The following is a 22,810-nucleotide window of genomic DNA, read 5'->3' as shown; positions in this document are numbered from 1 at the left end:
CATGACAGAATGAAGTGTCATTACAGAAAATGTTTTTGTTTCCATCTGATCTAATTTTACGATTAACGTAGCTCATGAATCTATATTTCAGGATACTAAACTACTTTTTTTTTTTTTCCCTTCTAAAATATAAAATAAGTGGTGGCATAGAAGCAACTACCTCATCAATTACTTTAGGAAAATATAATAACATAGTTAGGCTCCATGTTTGGTTTTTGAAATCCATTGTTTTCTGGAAGGTGCTTCAAGTCTCATTTTCAAACAGCCACAAGACAGTTTCTCCTTTTGCATCCAGGTATTAATGAGTTAGATAGACAACAGATATACAAGCCAGAGAACTTACACAGGCACCACACCTCAGGACAAGCTTATGAATTCCAGTACCCTATATATAAGTCCTCACCATCTGAGCTGAATAAGGAGCTCCATTATCTCTGGGTGGAGAAGTGAGGCTGATCTCAAGCAGTTCACAGGAAGGTCTAGGTAAAGACTGCTGCAAAACTTGATGAACTTGGTATCAGACCTAAAATCATGTGGACAGCTGCTCAAAAAAGGAAATGAGAATACCTGTGGGTAAGCAAAGCACAAGAGACCAGAGAAAGCATTTCATGGTGTACATACAAATTTGGAGAGAATTATTAAATGCGCAGCCAGGGCTCAACCACACTAGTTAAGGGAGATCATTGAAATGGAGAAATTAAAACTAGTCAGATAAAAGCCTTTCCAAAATCTCTCATTAGTTTCTCTAGTATAACCAGAGTAAAATAGACCAGCAAAGCCTCTAATCATAGTCCCATTTAGCAGCTCCATAGTCCTGAAACACAAACCAAAAACCCAAGTAGAGCTTGTCTTAACCCGCTTCTTCTCACATGGCCAAAACCAGCCATCACCTTCTCCCTTCCTCTTAGCACTTCACAAGGCAGCATGATGTTCCCAGCACAGATGAGAACTCAGCAGGAGGCACAATTGTAGCCTGTTTGGTTAAAACTTGTCCACTTACATCACTCAGCAACAACTGGTACTTTTGGCCTCTCTGTTGGCTACTCATTGCCTCATGTCCACCTCCTCAGATGTCCTCTCTCTCACTAGCTTGCTTTGTGATTAATTCTCTGCATAAGTAGTTCACTCTGTAATTAATTATCTGTTCTTAGTCAGTTTGTTCCATAATGGGTTCATTTTTTAATTTATTCCCTGCATTTATTTATGTACTTAACAAAGTGTGATTCACCTAATTACAGGTTCTCCGTGATATTGAATCCAATTGCTATAGTTTCTTTGCATATTTATCACCTCCCATAACTGACTGGCTATAGAAATGCTTCACTTGTTTTACACAGTGTTGTTCAATAACTCTGTTGGTGGTTATGCTATTTAGAAGGCCACATCCAGCCTCCACCTGCTAGCTGGTGCCTGCATTATCATGCTCTGTATCACAAATTTTTTCACCTACCTAGCAGCTCCTTCCAGTATGATTCTTTCCAACTCACCCCTTTTCTTTCCCTTTCTCTAAACACTTCTCAGCACCACATTTAAGCGGTGCTCTTCTGAAGTATGTCCTCATCTCCTTCTCCTTTTTCCCTCACTGGAAACAATTTTCCTGTTTCAAATAGTCTGGTTTTTGGTCTTCCTACTTCTACTAAATCAACAAGTGTCTCAAAGATTTTTTCCAGATTCACAGACATGTTTATGCAGCTTTTGCTAAAATCCCTACTGACATTGCTTTGCCCTTGGTAGGACCTGAGTGAGAAAGCTAGACTAAAACTATCACAGGTATTTCCATACATGCTACAATTGTACCCCTGGAACATAAAGCAGACAGAATCTCCCATCTGGGAGATTCCCATGTTAATTTTCAGTGATATTTAGTATCTTCAGTGCCTAGATGCTTTGTAAAGCACACAGAGGATATATAAAAGGTTATATACCTACCTGCAAATTAAATGCAAGTGCCATTCTATAGCATGTGAGATTTTAGTGCTTTTGACAGAGTAGGAAAATCTATATCCTAAGTGAGAAGGATTTAAAAAACAAAACACCAGCAACCGAGAATTTTAATCAGCATCCCTGACCGAGTAGCACCTCAAAGAAAGGTCTCCTCAAAAGGAATTTCAGTCCACTCCAGACTGTCTCCCAGTGAGTATACTTCTGTTTCGGTACTCGAGGAACATTCACTTTTCCACTGTATATTTGACTAATAAAAGAAAAGCAGCAGAAGCTGCTGCTATCTGCCACCCTTCATATATTAGCCTAGTTGTTTTATAATAAGGGAGTGTAAAACCCATATCTTTCATGTTCCAGTAGAGTTCCCTAACTACCCACATAAAGTTTATACTAGAGAGATGTGGGAGGAAATTCTGTGGCCTTCCTAATTGCTGGGCCACTGTGCAGAAAAGAATGCAAAAACCTGTGAAGTCTGAGAAGACCGAGTACAACACGGAGCCCGGAACTAACCTAGAAGCTAATCGAAACACTAACCTTGTAGGAGGAATGAAGAACTTTGATTTCAGTATGTACTTATATTACAACAAAAATTAGTTAGGAAAAATTAGCTCTCACAAGGGGTATTTGACCTTATCGCAAATAAGCAAGGCCCAGCGCCATGATTTCCTTTTCTTAGAGGAAAACTTTGATCACTAGCTGCTGTATAAAAGATGGCCACTGCCTCTTCCTGTGGATAGAAATAAAGCAGATGTATTTGTTGAGAGTACCAAAATCCTGTTGCTGTGAAACCCCAGCAAATTTCTACTAATTAGGCACCAACTAACTCTATACAGTTTACAACCGAGTTATAAACCCCTGAGAAGGGACATTTGAATGAAATGTGAAATTTTGCAACTAAAACCTGCCTTTGTCCTGTTATGAATCTGCCTCTTAAGCTGCTTTACTAAACCTGTCCCCTAGCACCTCAAAATCTAGGGTTGAATGAGCTGTTTGTGTTTTAAAAAATACAAATCAAGTACAGCAATTTGATATAATATGCTGCAGCTCAATGAACCAAACCTGTCAATCCAAAGAGACTTTTAAATAATAATCTTATTCCTTGTCTTCTGATCCTTTTACTCTTCACTGGCACTCAGTCAACAGGCAGCTATTATTCGCATAAAATGTATTTTTTAACGATTACCAAGAGCTTGAACATGTTTAATCAGCTTGCTTCCAATCCTGCTGATGTGATGTCTTTTAATTCCTTTCAGATCTTCATTTTTCACATGAGTGACAGGGCTAAATGCTAGGAAAACAAACCCAGCTTCTTCGTATACTCTTTCTTTCTTTACGTGGAAAATAAACTTTTATAATACTTTTGTTCGCCACTGAAGAGGAGGGCTGACTTAAGATGGACCTGGTTTCTGATTGTTTTACTTCAACCCTGCTGATTTCTGAACTGTGCTCCCCTGCACAGAGCATTTTTTCAAAAACTTGTACTTGGAAAGTCACAAAGGTGTGTATTTTGTAATGTCAGAGATGAAGCTTCTTCTCTCCTTCTTCCATAGGTTTCCTGTGTGTTTATTTTTCTTGACATCTTCATGACCCTATAGCCACCTCTTTCATGGGCATAGCTCAAGAACACCTCTGGGAGGCAAGGACAATCAGGCAAAGGATTAGCTATGTCAAAAGTAAGCCAGGAATTTTGTAGACCAGTTCGCTCATTCCCACTCTACTACTTCAAATGCAAAGTCGTTCTTTACTCCTGCTATTTAAGAGAACCTGTTCTCCATGTTATTTAGCAGGTGGTAACATTTGAGATGCTATTTAGGACTTCTAACCTACTTTGAGACTTTGAAATAGTTTGCAAAAAGAGGAAATGACAAAAACATCACTGTTTTTAAGTGCTTAAAATTACATTTCTAAGGGATATATGTCACTGACATAGCTAAAAAAACAGATTACTCAAACATTAGCCACTCTGCCTCCTACTAGCAGGCTCTACCCATGTCTTTATGCAGTGTTTCTGATTTCAAACAATGCTATCTAATCTTAAGTATTTCCATGCAACATTAAAATCACCAACATTGTTGTTTGTATATTAACTAAAATAGTTTTATCATATGAGCACAAACACCAAGCTACAGAAGGTTTTGAGGCAGTCTTTAAATCTACATATTCAACAGAACAATGATAAAGGATTCCTTTATCTTTGGCTTTTTCTGTCACGGATGAAATATTTGACACGGTTATGATTTAGCAGCAATTCAAGATTTATTAATGGTTTCAGCTGGATCAAAAGGTTGAATTTTAGCAGCACTTAATCATTAACCAATTTCAGGATTAACAAGGTGATTCAGTAGAATATGTTGTAATTAAAAGAGTGACTTAATTACAGATTCGAGAATGACAAGATTCACATTAACTTGCTACAAGGTGCCCTAAATCAAAATATACGTATGTACATATGTATAAACACAAAACATACAAACACATACCATTCAAGGGGTTTCACACACACATTACCCAAGTCTTCAACTGGTAGGACCAGAGTCCCTTTGCAGTGGGTGACCCCAGTGAGCTGACAGGTGCCCCTTTCAACTCCAAACACTCAGACGGACAGAAATATTTGGATTCAGTGACATATATACTCAGGAATACATTTAACTGCTACTATCTGTCTGCTGACATTTATTTATGTCTTTAACACTAAAAAATCACATTTTATTTGAAGTTTTGCTTCTCTCCATTTTATTCAGTAAGGATAATACATTTGTGATGATAGAGGCCAGTTATTATGGCTATGAAGAGTGTATCTGGACGTAACTGATGGAAGAAATTGAGCTTTTAGAGCCAGACTAGTAACTAAGAGATTTATGTTTTATTACTTTCTGGAAGAAAGTCCCTTCAGAGTGGCTGCTCCAGAGGCACACCTCCTGATGCTAAATAACCAGTAAGGTTGGTGGTTTCCACAACACAAAGTGCTTTCTTTCCTGTCCCTAAGCCTCCTGCTGCTGCTTGCATGGACAGAAGCAGGGTTTGTGTAGTAGAAAAGAGACTGCTTGCTCAGGCAATCTCTTCTCTTGCTCTGAACAGCAGGATGGCAGCTCAGCTCCTCCATCTCCATGTTGACCTTCAGAGGGAATAAGAGGAAGGAGCTGTTCTAGCCAGCCTGGAGAGGTGATAATAGCCTTTTGCAGGTCTAAGGCTTTTGAAGAACACCAGTTACAGCAGGAATAAGACTGGAAAGTAGAACAAATGATGAATTAGTGTAAAATGACTGACTTAATCTGCACTTCTGTTTGCTAAGTACTCACTATGTTAGGAAATAACATTTTATGCTCTACTGGTGGAAGGTTCATGATAACATTCATAGCCACAAGCTAACACTTATCTCAGTGGATCCATGGGGTTTTAGAGTCCTTTGCTGACATTGCCTATTGCCAGAAGGAAAGTCAGCAACACCTCCATGGGGCTATGTCCATGACAGATGGGTTTTTTATCCACAAATACTTGTGTAAGCTTAGGACTGAAGGCTTTAAAAGAATCAAAATTATTAAGGCAAGAACGCCGTCTCTGCAGTGCTGTGTCCTGGCATTGACAAATCTGCCTATACCAACAGCTTCCTCTGTGGAAAACAGTCCTCAGGCCTAATGCCTACAGCTTTAGAACAGTATGCACAGTGCTAGATTTTAGAAACGTGAAAGTGGAGTTGGTCCTACATTAAACTACATTTACTAATTATTTTGCTACTAAATCAATGTCTTAGTTTAAACTAAGAAAAACTTTGCCAGCTCTTCCAATGTTATGCTTAGCTCCTGTCATGGTTTAACCCCAGCCAGCAACTAGGACCACAGCAGCTGCTTGCTCACTCCCCCAACTGGGATGGGGAAGAGACTCGGAAGAGGTTGAGATAAAGACAGTTTACTAAGTAAAACAAAAGCCATACACGCAAGCAAAGCAAAACAAAGAATTCATCCACTACTTCCCATCAGCAGGCAGGTGTTCAGCCATGTCTAGGAAAACAGGGCTCCACCACACCTAACAATTTCTTGGGAAGACAAGTAACATAAGTCCAAACGTCCCCTCCCCTCTTTCTTCATCCCCCAGCTTTATATACTGAGCATGACATCATATGGCATGTAATATTCCTTTGGTCAGTCGCAGTCAGCTGTCCTGGCTCTGTCGCTCCACAGCTTCTTGTGCACTCCCAGCCATCCCGCTGGCAGGGCAGTGTGAGGAGCAGAAAAGGTCTTGGTTGCTTAGCAACCACGAAAAACACCAGTACACTATCAACATCATTTTCATCTCAAATCCAAAACATAGCACTATACCAGCTGCTAGTAAGAAAGTTAACTCTATCCCAACTGAAACCATGCCAGCCTCACCTCACAATATTCTGCTTTTTATGAAGCCTGAAATCCTGGTTTCCTGTGATTATTACAGTTTTAATAAAAAAAAAACTCCAACATTCAGGTTTTTTGAGGTGCAGAGGGAAAAAAAACCTAAATTATCAACCAAAAAGGCTTAAAGCCCACAAATAAATACAAAATATCCTCGTTTTTGCTCTGCTGCAAAAATGGGAAGTACTCCACTACAGGCTATTCTGCAAGTGTATGCGTGTCTGTGGCAGCAGAAAATCAAATGAATTTGGAAAGGCTGTCAAGAGTCTCTGTCCAAAACTGTGAAGTGAAAAGTGCAGATAAAAAATTCTTTATCGAAACATGACTACAGGAGCTGAGCAGCCTCAGAATAAGTTGGATATACTCCTCCACCATGCAGAGATCTTCTGGCTACCCTAACCTGATCCTGCAATACTGTTCCAATCTTGGTTTACTGGAGGTATGAAAATAGGGGACAAGAATAAATAATGAAGATTTAATACTACTAAGCTTCCTCTGGGAGCATTGTCAACCTGCCTAAGGTAACACAGGTTGATGTCCCACCAATAGCCTTTTTTTATGACTATTTTGCCTGGCCTAAGTCTCTCCTGGAAGAACAAAGACCTGTGGAAAATGAGCACAATCTGAAAGACTAAGAGAGTGAAACAAATTAGTCTTACAACCTCCATCTTGTTCCTTGCTCCTTGCTATCCTGGGAAAATCACTGGTATGATGAGGTTTCAGTGGGGTCTCAATTTAACCAGCTACCTTTTTGATGGATTCTACTGAGCAGTGTTTTGCCCACAAAGTTATACTTCCACAACTGAAGCTTTTCCCTTCCATCTTAGAACTGGCAACACTTATCCCAACTCAATTTTAAATAATATTACTCTTATAGGGAGGCCAAATGATCTAGAATACGTTGACACCAGTGGGCTGCATTCCTCAACTCCCACTACTAATATATTAGCAGCTTTACCTACTTATATGCCAATATAATGTGAATGCAAACATTTAGAAAAACTCAAATTTCCTCTTTTCTCGAATAAGCGTGGAACTATCTGTTTTTAAAATTGTTTTAGATGTTGGTGTCTTGTCATAATTCTGTCTCCTTTTTCTCACTCATGATTTTTTTACCATGACCAAAGTTATATAAAGCCAATAGAAGATTTCTTTGTTGTCCTGTAAGACTTGCGATCTACCTGATGGATTATTATTTATTCTAGAAACCAATTGTTGTACTCTAAATGTCCCCTAAAGTGTCTGCCACATTGTTCTTAAGGGCATTCATTCCTTTGGGTCTGGTCTCATAAATCAGAAGGGCATGAGCTAGAATTAAGCAGTGAAAAGCGACTAGGGTTGTTTTTTTTTAAATGTGACTACACAGACAGCCCTCACAATTTCACACAGAAACAAACTAAGACTTGACACACAGCTGGCAGTGGTGCTAGGCTGTCATATCCTAATCCTAATGCAAATAAGCCCTGTGCTGGTCCTGGAGATTTATGAACTCTAAAAGCTTGTGGAAATTTGGAATATTCATGGGATTACAATGTTTTCCATTGGTTTGAGTCCAGTCAGCATTTAATGGTTAGTGTGGGTTCAGGCCTCAGACCGAATACCTTGAGAATGTCTAGCAGGTTGAGAAAGCATTATCCTTCTGCAATGAGATGCTTATATGCAAGCACCATATTTTTTTTTTACTTTGTGGTCTTGCCTTCCCATACACATGTTGTCATTCCACAGATTGATTGTCTTATTCAGAAACCTGCTACTCTATATAGTCTGTCTACACTGGCATTTTATTTCAGATGAAGAATGCCCTTCTGAAACAAATCTCCCAATTGTCCCCTAGTGTGTTCTGGTTTTTTCACCAAAACCCTCTAGGAATGCATGACTTATTTTCTTTAGAATAAAACTCAACCAGAAGAGACACTCTGTGAGTCAACGTACTTTACTCAAGCTGCTGATGGTCATTTATTTTGGAGGATCACAACAGATCTGGTTTAAAATACAGCTACCTCAAACAGATATGTTTTGGCATGGATGCCAGGCCATCAGCACCATTTCACTGTTCTGATTGTTCCTGGTTGTATTTCCTGCTAGTATAGATGTAACTACTGGCAATTACCATAACAAAGAAAATTCCCAAAGCGAGGTGATTATAGAAATGTTGAGATTAGTCTTGCTGTCACTCTTGAGTACATGGCTTTTTTGGCTGGTGGAGTCGGGGCACAGAGAACTGGGAAACTGCAAACCATGAATTCAGAAGGGGAGCAGAAACCACGGCAAGTGCTGAAATTTTTGGCTCTTGCATCTTCCTTTTTTACAGCATGTTATGTTGACCACAAAACCACAGGAGGATTGTGGGCCAAGGAAAGCACAGAGTCAGTAGCATCATTTGTAGAGATCCCGTGGGGTAAGGGTTAAACAGAATTTTAACAGGTTAAGATTCAGTAGCAAGACCAACAAATAGGTCCAAAACCCCTTTATTTTCTGTACCTGCAGCTCGTCTGAGAGTTTCTGACAGAGAACGTCCATGAAATTCCTAGGAAAAATAAATGTTATTTCACCATGATAATGTATTCACTGTGCTAGAATCCTGAATCCATTTTAAATTTCCTCCCTCCTAAAAAAAAAAAAAAAAAAAAAAAAAAGTCTTTTTGACTGGAACTCCCAGAAAAGCATTCTGAAACTCTGTAATCAAATGGTAACTTTTTCATCCTTTCTTGAGCCTTCCTGGGGACAGGAACATCAGCAGCCCTCTGCTTCCTCACTTCCTCGCTTCCCTGAATGTGTGCTAATCTGTACCTTGAAAATTACCTGGCATGTCCCTCAGGCAAGATGAAACATTCCCTAGTGTTATATTTCCAACAGACTTTTCCTCAAGATAGTGCTGCAACACTAACCGCTGCAGAAAGGAAACAATAATCTGCATTTCCATTAAGTGGGCAAGATACTGTTATCAATTTAAGCCATAAATCCAATTGAATGTCAGAGTTTTTAATGGAATTCCTCAGAAAAATCTTCCCAGCTTACAGGTGATAAGTAATACAGATCCTGCAGACTTCATACTCAATAATGCTAAATTTCTCTCAGTGATTATTTGAAAACTAATCCCCAAGTTGACCAGCACATTGGGGAGCATGATTTTCTTTGCCTTCTATTCAGTTCCTTGTGTGACTCTGGCTTGAGTATTTCTGGCATTTTCTTACTCTGCATGTAAAGTATCCATAGATACCTCTGTCTGAGTTTTGTCTTTGATCCTGTTTAAGAAAAGAATTCCTGTAAGAGCAATAGGGCTCACATAGGGCATTGTCGCTTCTTAACCTGCGTGCTGAGAAAAATCTTCTCTCTAGAAATGCCCCACTGTCCTGTAATCAATTGCCCATCCAGTAAAAGTCTGAAAGAGCTCAAGAAACATTTCATTTGTTCTTAAGAGAAGCCTGGAACAAAAAATATTATTCCAAATATGAATAAATGATGGTAGGAGTGTAGTTTGGTTATCAAGTGCTGTAAACAAACTGACCCGCTGTCCTTCACTAAGTTTTGTTTCAATGCCATTTCAAGCAATCACTTTCCATCCAAGGAGCTTACAAGTTTACTGTTGTGACTGCTTTTAGACCTCTGAAATGAATAACAGCTCTCTAAATATGGAGATTAACTATCAGAAAACTAATCTTACACTATCTATCCAAAATACTCAAGGTTTGTTCTTCTTTGAGCTGTCTTGAATTTAAAATACAGCCTGCACAACAGGTTCCTGATTTATTTGCTATGATGCTTTGCTGCCAAGATTTTTCCTCTGTAATCACGTTACTTAAACTATTTATGAAGGCTGAGTTTGTTCCTTCTTTATGCAAAGTGTCAGAATGAAGACAGCTTTCAAATTATTTTTCAGTATGAACATTTAAAATAAAGATATAGGACTACTTGGAAAAGTTAATCACATAAGGCCACTTAGGTGGCAAGAGACTATATCATTTGCATAGAGTTTGCTTCAAACCCTACAAACTTCCCACTTAAACTCCTTTTAAAAAAGTTGCTTGTAACAAAAATGAATAAATAGACTAGCCAAAGTTCTACGTACTCACATCCTTAATTATATATTTCAATCACAATTTACTCAGCAACAAACAGAACTGTTATGGCATCTGAAGCAACAAGAGGTTAATGGCAATTCAAACACTGGTATGAATTAGCAAATAAGCTACTCTTCATTTTTCCTCCTGTATTTCACAAGGCATTTCTGGACAGATCTATCTATCTGACCTCCACATATTTTTTTTTTAAATAAGCACAGACTAAGATTCTATCGTACTGCATGTGTTCTTGTTGCTTATGAACATTGAAGACCTCCGTATTGACCGTTGTTGAGCAGGGTCCAGATGCATCTAAATTAAAAAACACAAATAAGTTACATATTCTAAATGGTACACTCATGATAAGCATGTTATAGATCTATGCAGGAAATTATTCAAAGATCAAGTCCCAGAATCAGTGTCATATAATGCTCATCCACTGAAGAAATAATGGCAGCCAAGCTGTGATTCCTCCAAAAGTATTATCATAATTATTTAAAAATTAGTATTCAAAAATTGAAACCTTTTTTCCTAGATACAGTACCAGTAAAAGCACCTGAGCCTTCAGAAACTGAAAAACCAACTGAACCAGATAAGACAATTCAACAGGAACAGCATCAGCTCAATGATGGGAATGAAGATGCTAAGTGAGTAAATTAAATTAAAAAATTAAAGTTTTTTTTCCTGACATCCTGACTTAGTATTTCTGTGTGCCATGCCTCCTGTCCTGTAAGGATCTGAAGAGCTTTATTTCAATTCTAAGGCACCATATATATAAGGAATTCATTTAGCATGTGCTTTTGAAAGTTTGCTGTGTATGTCATCCTAATTGTAGGAATGAGGAAAAGGATTTGCTCAGCTACACTTATATACTAATTTTAACAATGCTGTTGCTCAGCTATTATTTCTCTACCTGAGCAAAGAAGTAAGTCCCAGGATTCTGCCCTGAATGGCTGGAAAGTTTGTCACATCATTCTGACTTCAAATGTTTTTACCCCACATGGTTTTTTTGCTGAGTTATACCATTAAATCAACATTAGTCTCTGTAACCAGAGGATTAATACTGTCTCTTCCTGAGAAGAGACAACAAATTAAACAGTAATGGTCCTTCAGGGGAAAATCTGGGGTCATTCAACATTTGGAAAAAGCTTAGGTGACTGTTTTCCTAAAATAGAAATAAGTGTGAAATCTAGAAAACAACATTCTTGGAATACTCTACATTCATTACAGAAGCGTAGATTCATAGAACAGCTCAGGCTGAAAGGCTGCTTCAGAAGGAATGAGGTCCAAACTCCTGCTAAGAGCAGGAAAAATTTGGAGGTTAAACCTAACTCTCAAGTTAGATCAAGTTGCCCAGAACCTTGTCCTGTATAATTGTGAATGTATATCTTCAAGGATGGAGTTTCCACAGTTGCTCTGGGCAATCTGGTCCATTGTTTGACCATCCTTATTATGAAAATTATTATTTTACATATAATCAAATTTTCCCTTGCACTAACTTGCTTCTGTTGCCTCTCATCCTTCTGCTGTACCTCCAACAACAGTCTGGATCCATGTTCTCTATAACCACACACTGGGTAGTGGAACACTGCAATTACCTCCATTTTCTCAACTCTTTTCATCTGCAGTCTGAACAAACCCAGCTTTCTCGTCATCTCCTCATACGTCCTGTGCTCTATTCCTCAGTCATCTTAATGGCCCTCTGCTAGTGTTGCACCATGTGGTCAGTGCCTTTTAGGTAAAGGGGAGACCACAGCTGGAATCAGATGCAACTCATAAATGTCAGAAGGAAATAACCACTCCCCCTCAATCAGCTGGCTGAGCTTTTTCTAAAGCGTAGCATGTAGTTAGCCTTCATTGCTGCAAGAACACACTGTGGATTCATATGAAATTTGATGTCCACCAGGACCCCCGGATCCTTTTATGCAAAGCTGTTTTCTAGTCAGTCAGCTCCGAGCCTTTACACTTTCATGGGGTCATTCCATTCCAGCTATGGAAACTTGCATTTGCCTTTCCTCAGCTTCATAAAGTTCCTGCCAGTCTGTCTCCCTCAGCCTGCTGAGATCCACTTGAGTGGAAAAATATGGATACACTCAGCCCAGAACAGAGTAGAAACTCCTCCTGCTTGCTTTTGCCTTCTATTATTTTGATTATCCTGATGACACAAAGCAAGAGTCTTTCCCTGACATGGAATTATTTAATTTATAGAGAAGATTAGCTATTTCCTCTCCTTCACCAAGAAAACCTTTGTAGTGCAGCAGCAAGGAATACTAATGCATACGCCTCTATAAAATAATACATGCAATTAAAAATAACTCTGACTAGAGTAACTGGAAATGTTATAAATAACTTGGTAATTTGAATGTGAATCAGTAGGTCAACAAAGAAAACCTAGATAAAGTGTCTCCTTGTCGTTGTAGGATATGTTATTAGACGCTTATAGTTCCACTGGTAAATCCTGTAACCATGGTTCACATAATTACAATATGCTCATGAAACAAAGGAGTATGTTGCTTATTAGTAGAAAGCAAAATCTGTCTGTTAAAAGGAAATTAAAAATGTTTATGTTAAGTATTCTCAGAGCTGTTCTGATTCACTGTCATGTGTGCATCCAGATATATCTAGTCAGTCTAATTTGAGCAACGGTTTCTAAAAATACAGTAAATCCGTGGTAAATTCTGTCAAAACAGTTACTCGCTAAATTCTGCAGGAGAGCTTGGGAGGCATGGTACTGATGTCATCACATTGGTATGAAACTAAACTAAACGGATCTATTATACGGCTTTCAGAGCTGGAGGGAGAACCATTTTAAAAATGTGCCTTTGAGAGAATTTAATTCATTGCCCCTGAAGATTCATGGGAGTATATTCAGACACTGTTCTTGATCAAGGTCACTACCTTATTGCGTCTATGTGTTCGAATTTACTCACTAGAATATTTTTAAGGAAATCAACTGTCTTTATCACATGAGAAAAGCTGCATAAATATGTACGCATATGGAGAATTTGTGTCAAATAGATACATGTAGTCTACAAAAACAGCAGAAAATTAAACATGCTCAAATCACTCTCTAGCACTGAGGCCAACTAGAAAAATACAAAAAGCCTCCTGAAAAAGTGCCAGTTGTGAATTTTCTTTGATCAATGCTAATTTCTGGGTATTCCCATACCTGGGAATTATTTGGAAAAGTGATAGTTTGACTAGTCAGAACTGTATCAAGGACTGTTCATACAATTCAACAGGATAGTCAACTGACAGTCCCATTGTCCGGGAGTTTTCCCTGTCACTGTTTAATCTAAATTTGGATAATGTCCAAATGGAGATTAGTTATAAGTGGTGTCCCTTGGGGATCTGTACTGGGAGCAATGCTATTTAATATCCCACACAGACAGCGGGATCAAGTGCGCCCTCAGCAAGTTTGCAGACAATACCAAGCTGAGTGGTGCAGTTGATTCACCAGAGGGAAAGGATGTCATCCAGATAGACCTTGACAGGCTTGAGGAGTGGGCCCATGTGAACCTCATGAAGTCCAACAAGGCCAAGTGCCCAGAGCACCTCAGCTTTCAGGGAAATGATGTTAATAGAAAAGGTTTCACCATATTTTCTGTTACTGTGACTTCTAACTTTTTCAAACGCATCTATGCAGCTCAGATACATAGACTAAGGAAGAGGGATGAAGGCCGTTGTCCTGTTTGAAAATGTACACTTTTCATTTAGAGCAGACCTGTGTTTGTTCATGCAGAATTTCAGGGGAAATTAATGAGCTTCCATGTAAGGACTTTAAATTTAAAATCTTAGGTAATATTGTTTTATGAACAATGGTACTAATGTAATTAACATATCTGAAATCATTGAGACTACTTATACGTATGATAGTTTACAAGATTGTGCACCAGCTGTGTCCTTCTTCCAGTTCAGCTGCATTAGAGTAGCTTTTTACTCATCGTCCAGCACAGCCTGTATTATCTATTAATAGGAAAATAGGGTTTTGAACTTCCTCTGAAAGAACAAAACATTTTTTTCTCTTGCTAAATGAATGGCAGCTTTGACAAAGACTGCATTTACTCATGAAAATTCCCATAGAAATTGTCCATGAGAAAAAAAAGTAAGTCCGGCTTTCCCTCTCAGCATTTTCTCATTTTTGAAATACAGAAGTATACAGCGACGGATAAACAGTAGAGAGACACAGCACTGGTCTCAGCCACCTGAAGACTATGTCTGAAAGAGGAGACACACAGGAATGGCTGATGTGCCAAGGCGCTGAATTACAGCTGAGGGACTGAAACTTTTAATGCCTGTTTCCTAATGGCTTAGATTGGATTGCACACAATTCTGCCCTGTCTGCCAATATATTGTTTCTTCCCTCCATCTTTAATGATAATGTAACAGAACGATAGGTAATTTCCATGAATTGCTATTTCCTGAGCAATAATAATCTCTGGGAGGGAGGGCTAAGACTATGCTGTGTCTTCACAGCAAGAAATGAGGGAACAGAACAACACTCAGGACCTAATTTGCACTCTAATAGAAGACAGTGGAGTCTTATTAACAAGGAACTGGCATAAAACATCATTGCAGCTTTTATAATATATTGAGATTGCTTTCTGTTGGGGAGGGTTCCTAAAAGCGGGTATGCGCATACACAATCCTGCAACTTTTTGAAATGCAGTGCAAGCATTTCACATGAGGTACTGCACAGCACTTAAACAAATGTGGCGCATCGTCGCCAGGGAGGTGCAAGGAGCAGCCCCTACCGCAAGGACTGGGGAGCTGACAACATGGCGGGCAGGGCAGGGGCCTCCCCAGCCAGGGCTCAGGCCCAGCCCCAAGCAAGGTGGTCAGGGCGGGCACAGGGGCAGCAGCCAAGGCCAGCCCAGAGCCCAGATCACCAGGCAAGTCTGTGGTGACAAGACTTTTACCTTATGGCATTGCACCAACACAGGGGCACCTCAGAAACACACAGGAAGGGCAGCAGGAAACTGCCGTTTTACGAGACAGATCCTGAGAATAAAAGGCTCTGATAAATAGACAATATGATGGTTTCTTCTGGTTTTGAACTAAAAGAAAACTTTTTAAATATGGTGAAAGAAGCATTGGCAATGTTATTTCTCTGCAGTGAGATAAACCCAGAAACATACCTTATCAACAACAAAGCTGAAGGAATATTTTAGGTACCAATAGAAAAACTCTCCTGACTCCAGAACACCTTGTTCTGCAAATGGAATATAGCTATTTGTACACAGGAGAAAATGACATAACATGCTTTGTGAGGGTACTGTTCGGAACTCAAAATCTAACCAAAAAATATTAAAATGCCATGATTTAGGTGATCTCAAAGGTGACATAGGAGAGGCAAATGTGAGACCTTTGTATGATCCTACACTGAAGGCTGGGAACCAACATAGAGCCTGTGGCATATGGTAGCTGATGAAGAGGAGAACTGTATAAAGTGTTTTCACATGTAAGAGTAGAGGGGAGACAGATGCCTAAGGAACAAGTAGTAGTTGATTGTTGATATCTGGCATTAAGGGATGAGACAAAGAAGTTGCAGCAAGTCCTAGAAAAAGTAGAGTATGGAAGAATGGTAAACAAAGCACCTGACTGTATAGATCAGAGAAAATGGGATACAAAGATCCTCCATGACCTCTTCTCTCCTCTGTGTCTTTTAAAAGCCTTTAAGCCCGGCTAAAGTGGTAAGAGTGTTCCATCTTCCCAGATTACCAAGGTGATTATGATGTACTATTTATACTAAGGCAGTACTCTGAAACCCCAGTCAAGGATCATGAACCCTACTCTGCAAAATGCTGTGTAAAATGACAATCCATATTTGCAGGCTGCATATCCAAGAGTACATAAAGAAAAAAATACATCAGGTAACCAGGACTTCAGATGCTTTTAGATTTCACCTCAAGATCTTACATATTCTGGGTTATGTTTTGAGAGGAACAAAAAATTATATCTGATTACACCACCTTCAGAATCTAGGTATTGTAAACAAAACACACTCATATAAAATGCACTAAATAAATTTTAATAAAATATAAAAATTATACAAAACACATTTAACATTCCCACCCAGCAAATATACTCTTCTTATTTTGCTTTTGCAAATTCAGAAACACAGCTTTCAACATTTTCAAAAAAAGGGGGCTCCAGTGTCACAAACTGCTGTATGAGTGCAGGTGTTTCAGGAAGACTGAGTTTTGTGCTCGTAGTTTGCCTTTTTCATAGACATATCCTATTACCTCATAGACTATACTAGTCTTTTTCAGGCCTATAAAGGAGATTTTTTTTCCGCTCTAATTTGGCTAATGGCAAAAAAAGATAACAAAACAAACAAAGATTAAGCGGCAATTTGCTATGTGGTGCATAGCCAGGTTAATAAAGAGAACTCCTGCTGGTAGCATGTTCTTAGTGAGTAATGCACTTCATTTAGCTCAATTACTTTGACCAAGAAAATTACCGTGCTTATTAGTGCTTGCCATCCACTAGTTGCGACACATCAATTCACCAAACAGATGCATCTTAGAGAAACTATGTCCTATCACCAGAACAAAATCTCAGCACCCTTGTGAAACAGACCCAGTATCAACCCTCTGCAGGGTCTCCAGAAATCCTTGATTACTGTAGGAACACCAGGGACCCAAAAAGATGGCATTCATGGCACTAAACTCCAATCAGTTTGAGATGAAGTAAAACAAGGCCAATGCTGGGTACTTTTGAAAAATCCCAGTTGAAACATAGTTACAAGCGTATTTTGTAAAGGACTAATACCTTTCCTTAGTTGTTTCCCGCTAATCACTGCAGTAAACAGATGGAACGCATCCAGTACATTTTGTAAGTCTGACTGAAAAGACATTAACGGATTAAAAAAATCAAAATACTTTTCTTAGCACTTATATTCCTTCTGCTTAGGTCTTTCTTTCAGAGCTTGTCACTTTTAGTGCTTTTTGGATTCGAATTTCTGCAATGGCTAAATTGAGAACCTGCAAATTAAATAGAAAGGTGATGGTGTGCTGCCTGTTCTAAAATGGATTAAACTTGCAGTAATCATTGCTGAGATGTATTTTCCTACAGCCTTTAAATTCAATCCATTCTGCAGGATGCAGTTACCCGTGCTGTTTAATGCCATTCACCCTGAATGACAATCAAGTAGGTAGCCTGCAGTTTATAAGGTAGCAAATTCGGAAGTTTTCCCTTGAAAACTAAATCAAGCAAGTAAAGGGACAGGAATGTCATTCTACATGCTGCTTCTTTTTCGTTTTTTTTTCTTTCTTTCCCTGCATTATTTTAAATTATTTGTTCATAATATTCATATATATTTATTTCTGACTGCATAAATGGGAGAAATTATTTTTTTAGAATATGTAAGAAAACAAGATTATAGTTTGACACTGATTTATTGCTTTAATTAAAAGCATTTTGGGTAATTTCCTCTATTGACCCAAAATTTTTCTAAGTAAGAAGATACTTTTTTGTGAAGGAAGAAACAATAATTTACTAAAATATATTATCTCTGCTATTATCTATTGAATCAATTGCAGGGTAAAAAGCAAAGCAATGAGAATTGTGACAGGTACACTCGTGTGTGTAATATAATTGCACCAAACGATTACAAATATAACAGTGTCTTCATAAATCTAAAAGACAAATCTAAGATATAATGCTTATTATCATTTAGTAAAGGAAAACTGATTATTACTTCATGACTAGCGTAAGTATTCATGCCTATAATTAATCTTATCCAACACCTGTTATTAAAATATCCCATCTCTAGTTATTTACTCATTTTCCAAATATTAGCTACTTCAGATGAAAATGTCCCATGTTGTGCAGCACAAGAGAAGAGTAGAGGAAACAGCAACAGGCGGAGATACAAGGATCAGATGAGAAGTCAAAGGGGTCTGGGACCCCAGTCTTACTCAGTGCCCTGTATAAATGATACTTGGGAGATGTGTGATGATCTGTTGTCCATAGGGAACATGCCTAACTTTTTGATGAATTGGAAAAGAATGTGGCAGGAGCCTGCAGAAGGTGAAAGGATGGTCTTAGCGGTAGTTGAAGCTCATCTCAGAGGAATGGGTTCTTTCTTTCTCTCAACAGGTTTCTTTGTGATACTGGGAAAGCTACATGAAATGAGTACCTGCACAAGTGGCTGTATAGCAGTTTACCATTAACAAAGGTAGACTTGCAACGACGTTGATCGCACCAAGCTAATTTTATATAATTAGCATAGACAACAATACTATGTGGCATTAAGTTCAGTATAATGTGAAAGTCTACCAGGGTTCCCAACAGTGGAGCAACTTTAGTTACCATGCAAGCTGAATCTATGCCACCACTTCTTTCTCTTTTCTTTTTACCCTCACTGGTTGAATTAGTGCTTCCTAGAGTGTATATCAGCTAAAAGATTCTTATTTGGGTGCTCACACCTCTGCACACTGAAAATTATAAAATTAATGAGCATTCTTACTCAGCATACAATTATTACCCTTTTCCCAAATCCTTTTCATTTCAAATTCAATTATTCCCTTTTCCTTTGCAAAAAAAAAAAAAATTGCAATAGGAATTGACAATGTTCTAATAGCCAAAAAGTAAGATAAAAGAGCAGAGACTCTACTTTTTATCCTGTATTCACAGTGGATAGGAAAAATTGTACAAAAAGAGATTTATGATGAGAAAAGTTCTTACAATCAGACTGGTGAACCGTTAGAATAAATTCTTTAGGAAGATTATGAAATAGCTATCACTAGACATATTTAAGAACAGGTTAGACAAGAATCTGTGAGGAATGGCACTGGTATTCTTCATCCTGCTTCAAGCTGTGGGGACTTGGATTATAGGACGTCTCAAAGATGTCTACAGTCTTATGCTTGTGTGATTTTTTTAGCATTTGTATGAAAACAAACCAGAAATGAAATTTAATTTTTTCAAATTTGAGACATTTTTTTACAACTTTTTTTTTAAAAAAATCACTATGGCATATGTTACAGTGTTTTCATTTTAGCTTTTTATTCCCTGCATATTAATAAAAACTGAAGAATAGAAAGTTTGAAGAAGGATCTGTTTTGTGCTCATGAACTCTGTACAGCACTGGATCATACTCTGATTAAGACATTTTTTCCTTAGCCATTGCATATTAGCTTATGCAAATAAATTATGAGTTTGCATTTAAATGTGTTTGAATGTAACAGATGTTATGTCTATATGAAAAGAAATATCTTTTAAAATTCCTGATAAGAGGCAGATGCCCCAGACAGATCTAATCACTTACAGATAAGAAAGCCCCAATGACACAACAGCAGCAGATAAGGAAATAAGTGAGGGAAGACCGCCTCATTTATTATCATATGGTTCTTTCTTAGAATATTATACTTTTGTTCTAAAGCAATTAGTGTCAGAAAGGATGCTGCCCTTATTTTTTACATCATAGTAAATATCCAGTGCCATTAAACAACTTTGTATCACTAGTGACATTAAAGAAAGTGATTTTTCAAAGTTAATTGATACTTTCAACATTCATCCTACTTTCTTTTGCATAGCTGATACTGCAAAATTACTAATTAAAATGAAGTCTTATTCACATTTTAATCTGGTACCTCAGTGAGAGTTCCATGTGTTCAGCATTGAGACAGGCTTCTCCTTAGAGACTGCTGTAAAGAAGATTAGAGGATTCACAGCCTGTTGTGATTGAATAAGTAGGAGGATTGTCAAAGAAGCTGCTGTGACAAACCTTTGAACTAAACAGAAGGGAGCTCATGCAGCCTAGATGATTAGATTTCAGTCTGCACTGCATCAAGAAGTTTGTGCTGAGTCCAATGCCAGTAGACAACTCTGAAAGATAGTGGCTTCCTTGAACACTGTTGCTTCTATATCCATTTTGCTGTATGAATACAATGTGACATCTGGGAAATGGATGATCTCTGCATTTTATTTCAAGAACACTTGCTTAGGGCCCAAACAAGCATAATTTCTGTACAAAGGCTGTGAACTAAAGGAACATCATGAATTCCAATGGAAAGTTTTATCTACATGGTGTCCACGTGAACCTTATTAACGCTTATGGCCTATTCTTGCTTCTATGTATAACCAAAACTAACCTAAATATTATATCACTATGTTTAAATTAATGAAATATGCAAGAAGACAGATAATAGGACATAACTAACATCAGTTTAAATTGAAATTTCATTGTGAATAACAACTCAATCCTAAAATAGAATGAAAATAAAATGTATTTTGTTCTTCTTCATTGAAAAGAAAAGTTAATATTTACTGCCAGTATGTAAAAATATACTGCCAGTATATGCAGCAAATAGAGAAAGACATAATCTTCTGGATCAGTAAAGGTGGGTCTTTCAAACACTTTCCCTCTTAAAAGAAGAGATGATGGGGCAGAGGAAGATACCTGTTTCAAGACTGCTAATGAAAATAAAAATTTAATTCAGAGCTTTTTGAAATTCCATGGGATCTAATGTGTCAACAGTTTGTTTCAAGACTGTAAGATGATATATTTATCTTAGAAACTCATCTTCTTAGGACTCGAGCTGTTGAGATTTTTGGTAGCCGTGGACCCAGTGTGGTCCCAGTGGACCCAGAATACAAGTTCCAAACCTTTATATATTTCAAGTTTGTTTGCTGAAGATTTCCTGTCATGCTGCATCCATTCTCTTATGTTCTTGGGAATCACTGCCTACAAAAGTTTTCATGATCTTAGCTAATGTAATCTTTAAATCTGTCATGCTTGTTTCAACTGCTGCTCACTCATATTAGAAGGTGGTCTAGAACCCCAGTTTTTAAAAGCTTAGAAACTTTCTTCAGACCTTTAACTCATACGAATTCATGATGTTTCTATTCACGTTCAGTCTTATTACAATACTGTTCCTCAGCTCAAATACCTCTTTTCCCTACATGGTTCTCCACTAAAATATGGATTTATAAACAGCGATCATATTGCCTATCAATCTGTTTTGTTGTCCTTTTTAAAGCAAGGTTCCCAGTAGCCTTGATCATTCTAAGAGACTTAGAATACATTTTCCTACGTGAATTCACCTTTTGAGTATAGCTGGTCAGAATAACTCTCACCATTGGCTTATATACCAATATTAATGCTTCCTTCACTGGCAATATGTCAGATGCATTATAGGGTTACATGTGCACCAATGTTTTTCATAGCCAGATTACAGGATGGCTCATAGACACCCTGCTGTTGACTAAAACACTTGGATATTTATCCCTTTGTCATCTGCAATTGATGATCCCACCATTTACAAAAGAAATTCCTACAATTTGTTTCTAAACTTACATGTCTCCATGATGCAGTATGAGATTTGTTCTTGTTTCTATTACTCAGTCTAAATAAGTCAATTTTTCCTGTATAGGAATCAGTTCTACTTTTTAATCTTCCAATCCAATGTCCTATCAAACGTCATTAGCACACTACCACATTTTGTACGAATATCATTAAAGAAAATATTAAAGCTCACTCCTAGAACTTCATAAGCTGCCTGTGCAGGTGAAGGAGAAGGATCGGCTCCTTTTGCAGGCAATTCAGGACAGAAACCTGTCTTAGCAATTCTGCACCTCTCCTCAGAAGAGCCTTCTATTGACTATAAAGGGAGCATAATCAGAGTAGCTAAAGTCAGGCTTTTGGAGTACCCTTGTCCCTGTATCAAGCAGATGACTAACACATTTTTTTCTGTTACAGAGAAACATTAGGTTTCCTAGCCAGTTAGGACGTGTAAGCTTAGACGTGGAACTAGGGACAGATAGCGGGTTCTGGTTTCTATAACATTACCACGCTGGGATTGTCATCACAAATCGAGGATGTGTTTTTGAATCAATACCCTTCATGATGCCTACAACTACATTTTTCTATCTCACTGAAATTCTTCTCAGCTATACCATCATATTTTATGGAAAATTTGTATAGCTATGCTTTGCCATATCCTTCTGAAAACTGGTTATTTGAATTAGGGATTCTCGATAATTTATTCAAGACACCGAATTATTTTTTCAAGACACGAGTTTAAAATACAATCATAAATCATAATGTCAGTGCTCAACAAAAACAATAAAAGTTCTATTGCAAGATCGAGAATTGTATTTCCAGGTAGACAGGAGAAAGTTTCTTAACTGCTGCAAAAAGAAGGGTTAAAACTGAAATCAGCAAAAAGTGCTGCTTTCACGCAGCAGCATACGTTTATGAAAAATATTTTCTCAGGAATCATCTGGTAGACAAAAGGTGGAATTGAACTCAGGTATTTAGTGTTCATGGCTAAAAAGCAAGAAAGAGTTAAACTTTAGATTGCAACTTAGGAAAGGGTAAAATGAACTTATTCTGAAATAACTTATTGCATTTCTTGATCCCTGTTTTGGTTGAACTCTTGACAGAGAAAACTTCCAAGCCACAGTACTTAACAG

General features: G+C 38.0%; 1 protein-coding gene across 1 annotated transcript in view; it reads left to right on the top strand.

Moving 5' to 3' along the window:
* CNGB3 (cyclic nucleotide gated channel subunit beta 3) overlaps nt 1–22,810 on the top strand; it is a 65,940-nt gene that overhangs the window by 4,072 nt on the left and 39,058 nt on the right. The window contains exon 3 of the mRNA XM_074577384.1: nt 10,923–11,034. Coding sequence (XP_074433485.1) covers nt 10,923–11,034 — 112 coding nt within the window. The remainder of the gene's footprint in view (nt 1–10,922; nt 11,035–22,810) is intronic.

Source organism: Larus michahellis, chromosome 2 (genome assembly GCF_964199755.1).
Source record: "Larus michahellis chromosome 2, bLarMic1.1, whole genome shotgun sequence".
Lineage (NCBI taxonomy): Eukaryota > Metazoa > Chordata > Aves > Charadriiformes > Laridae > Larus > Larus michahellis.
The sequence above is the reverse complement of the archived record's forward strand: the minus strand, read 5'-3'. Positions and strand labels throughout refer to the sequence as shown.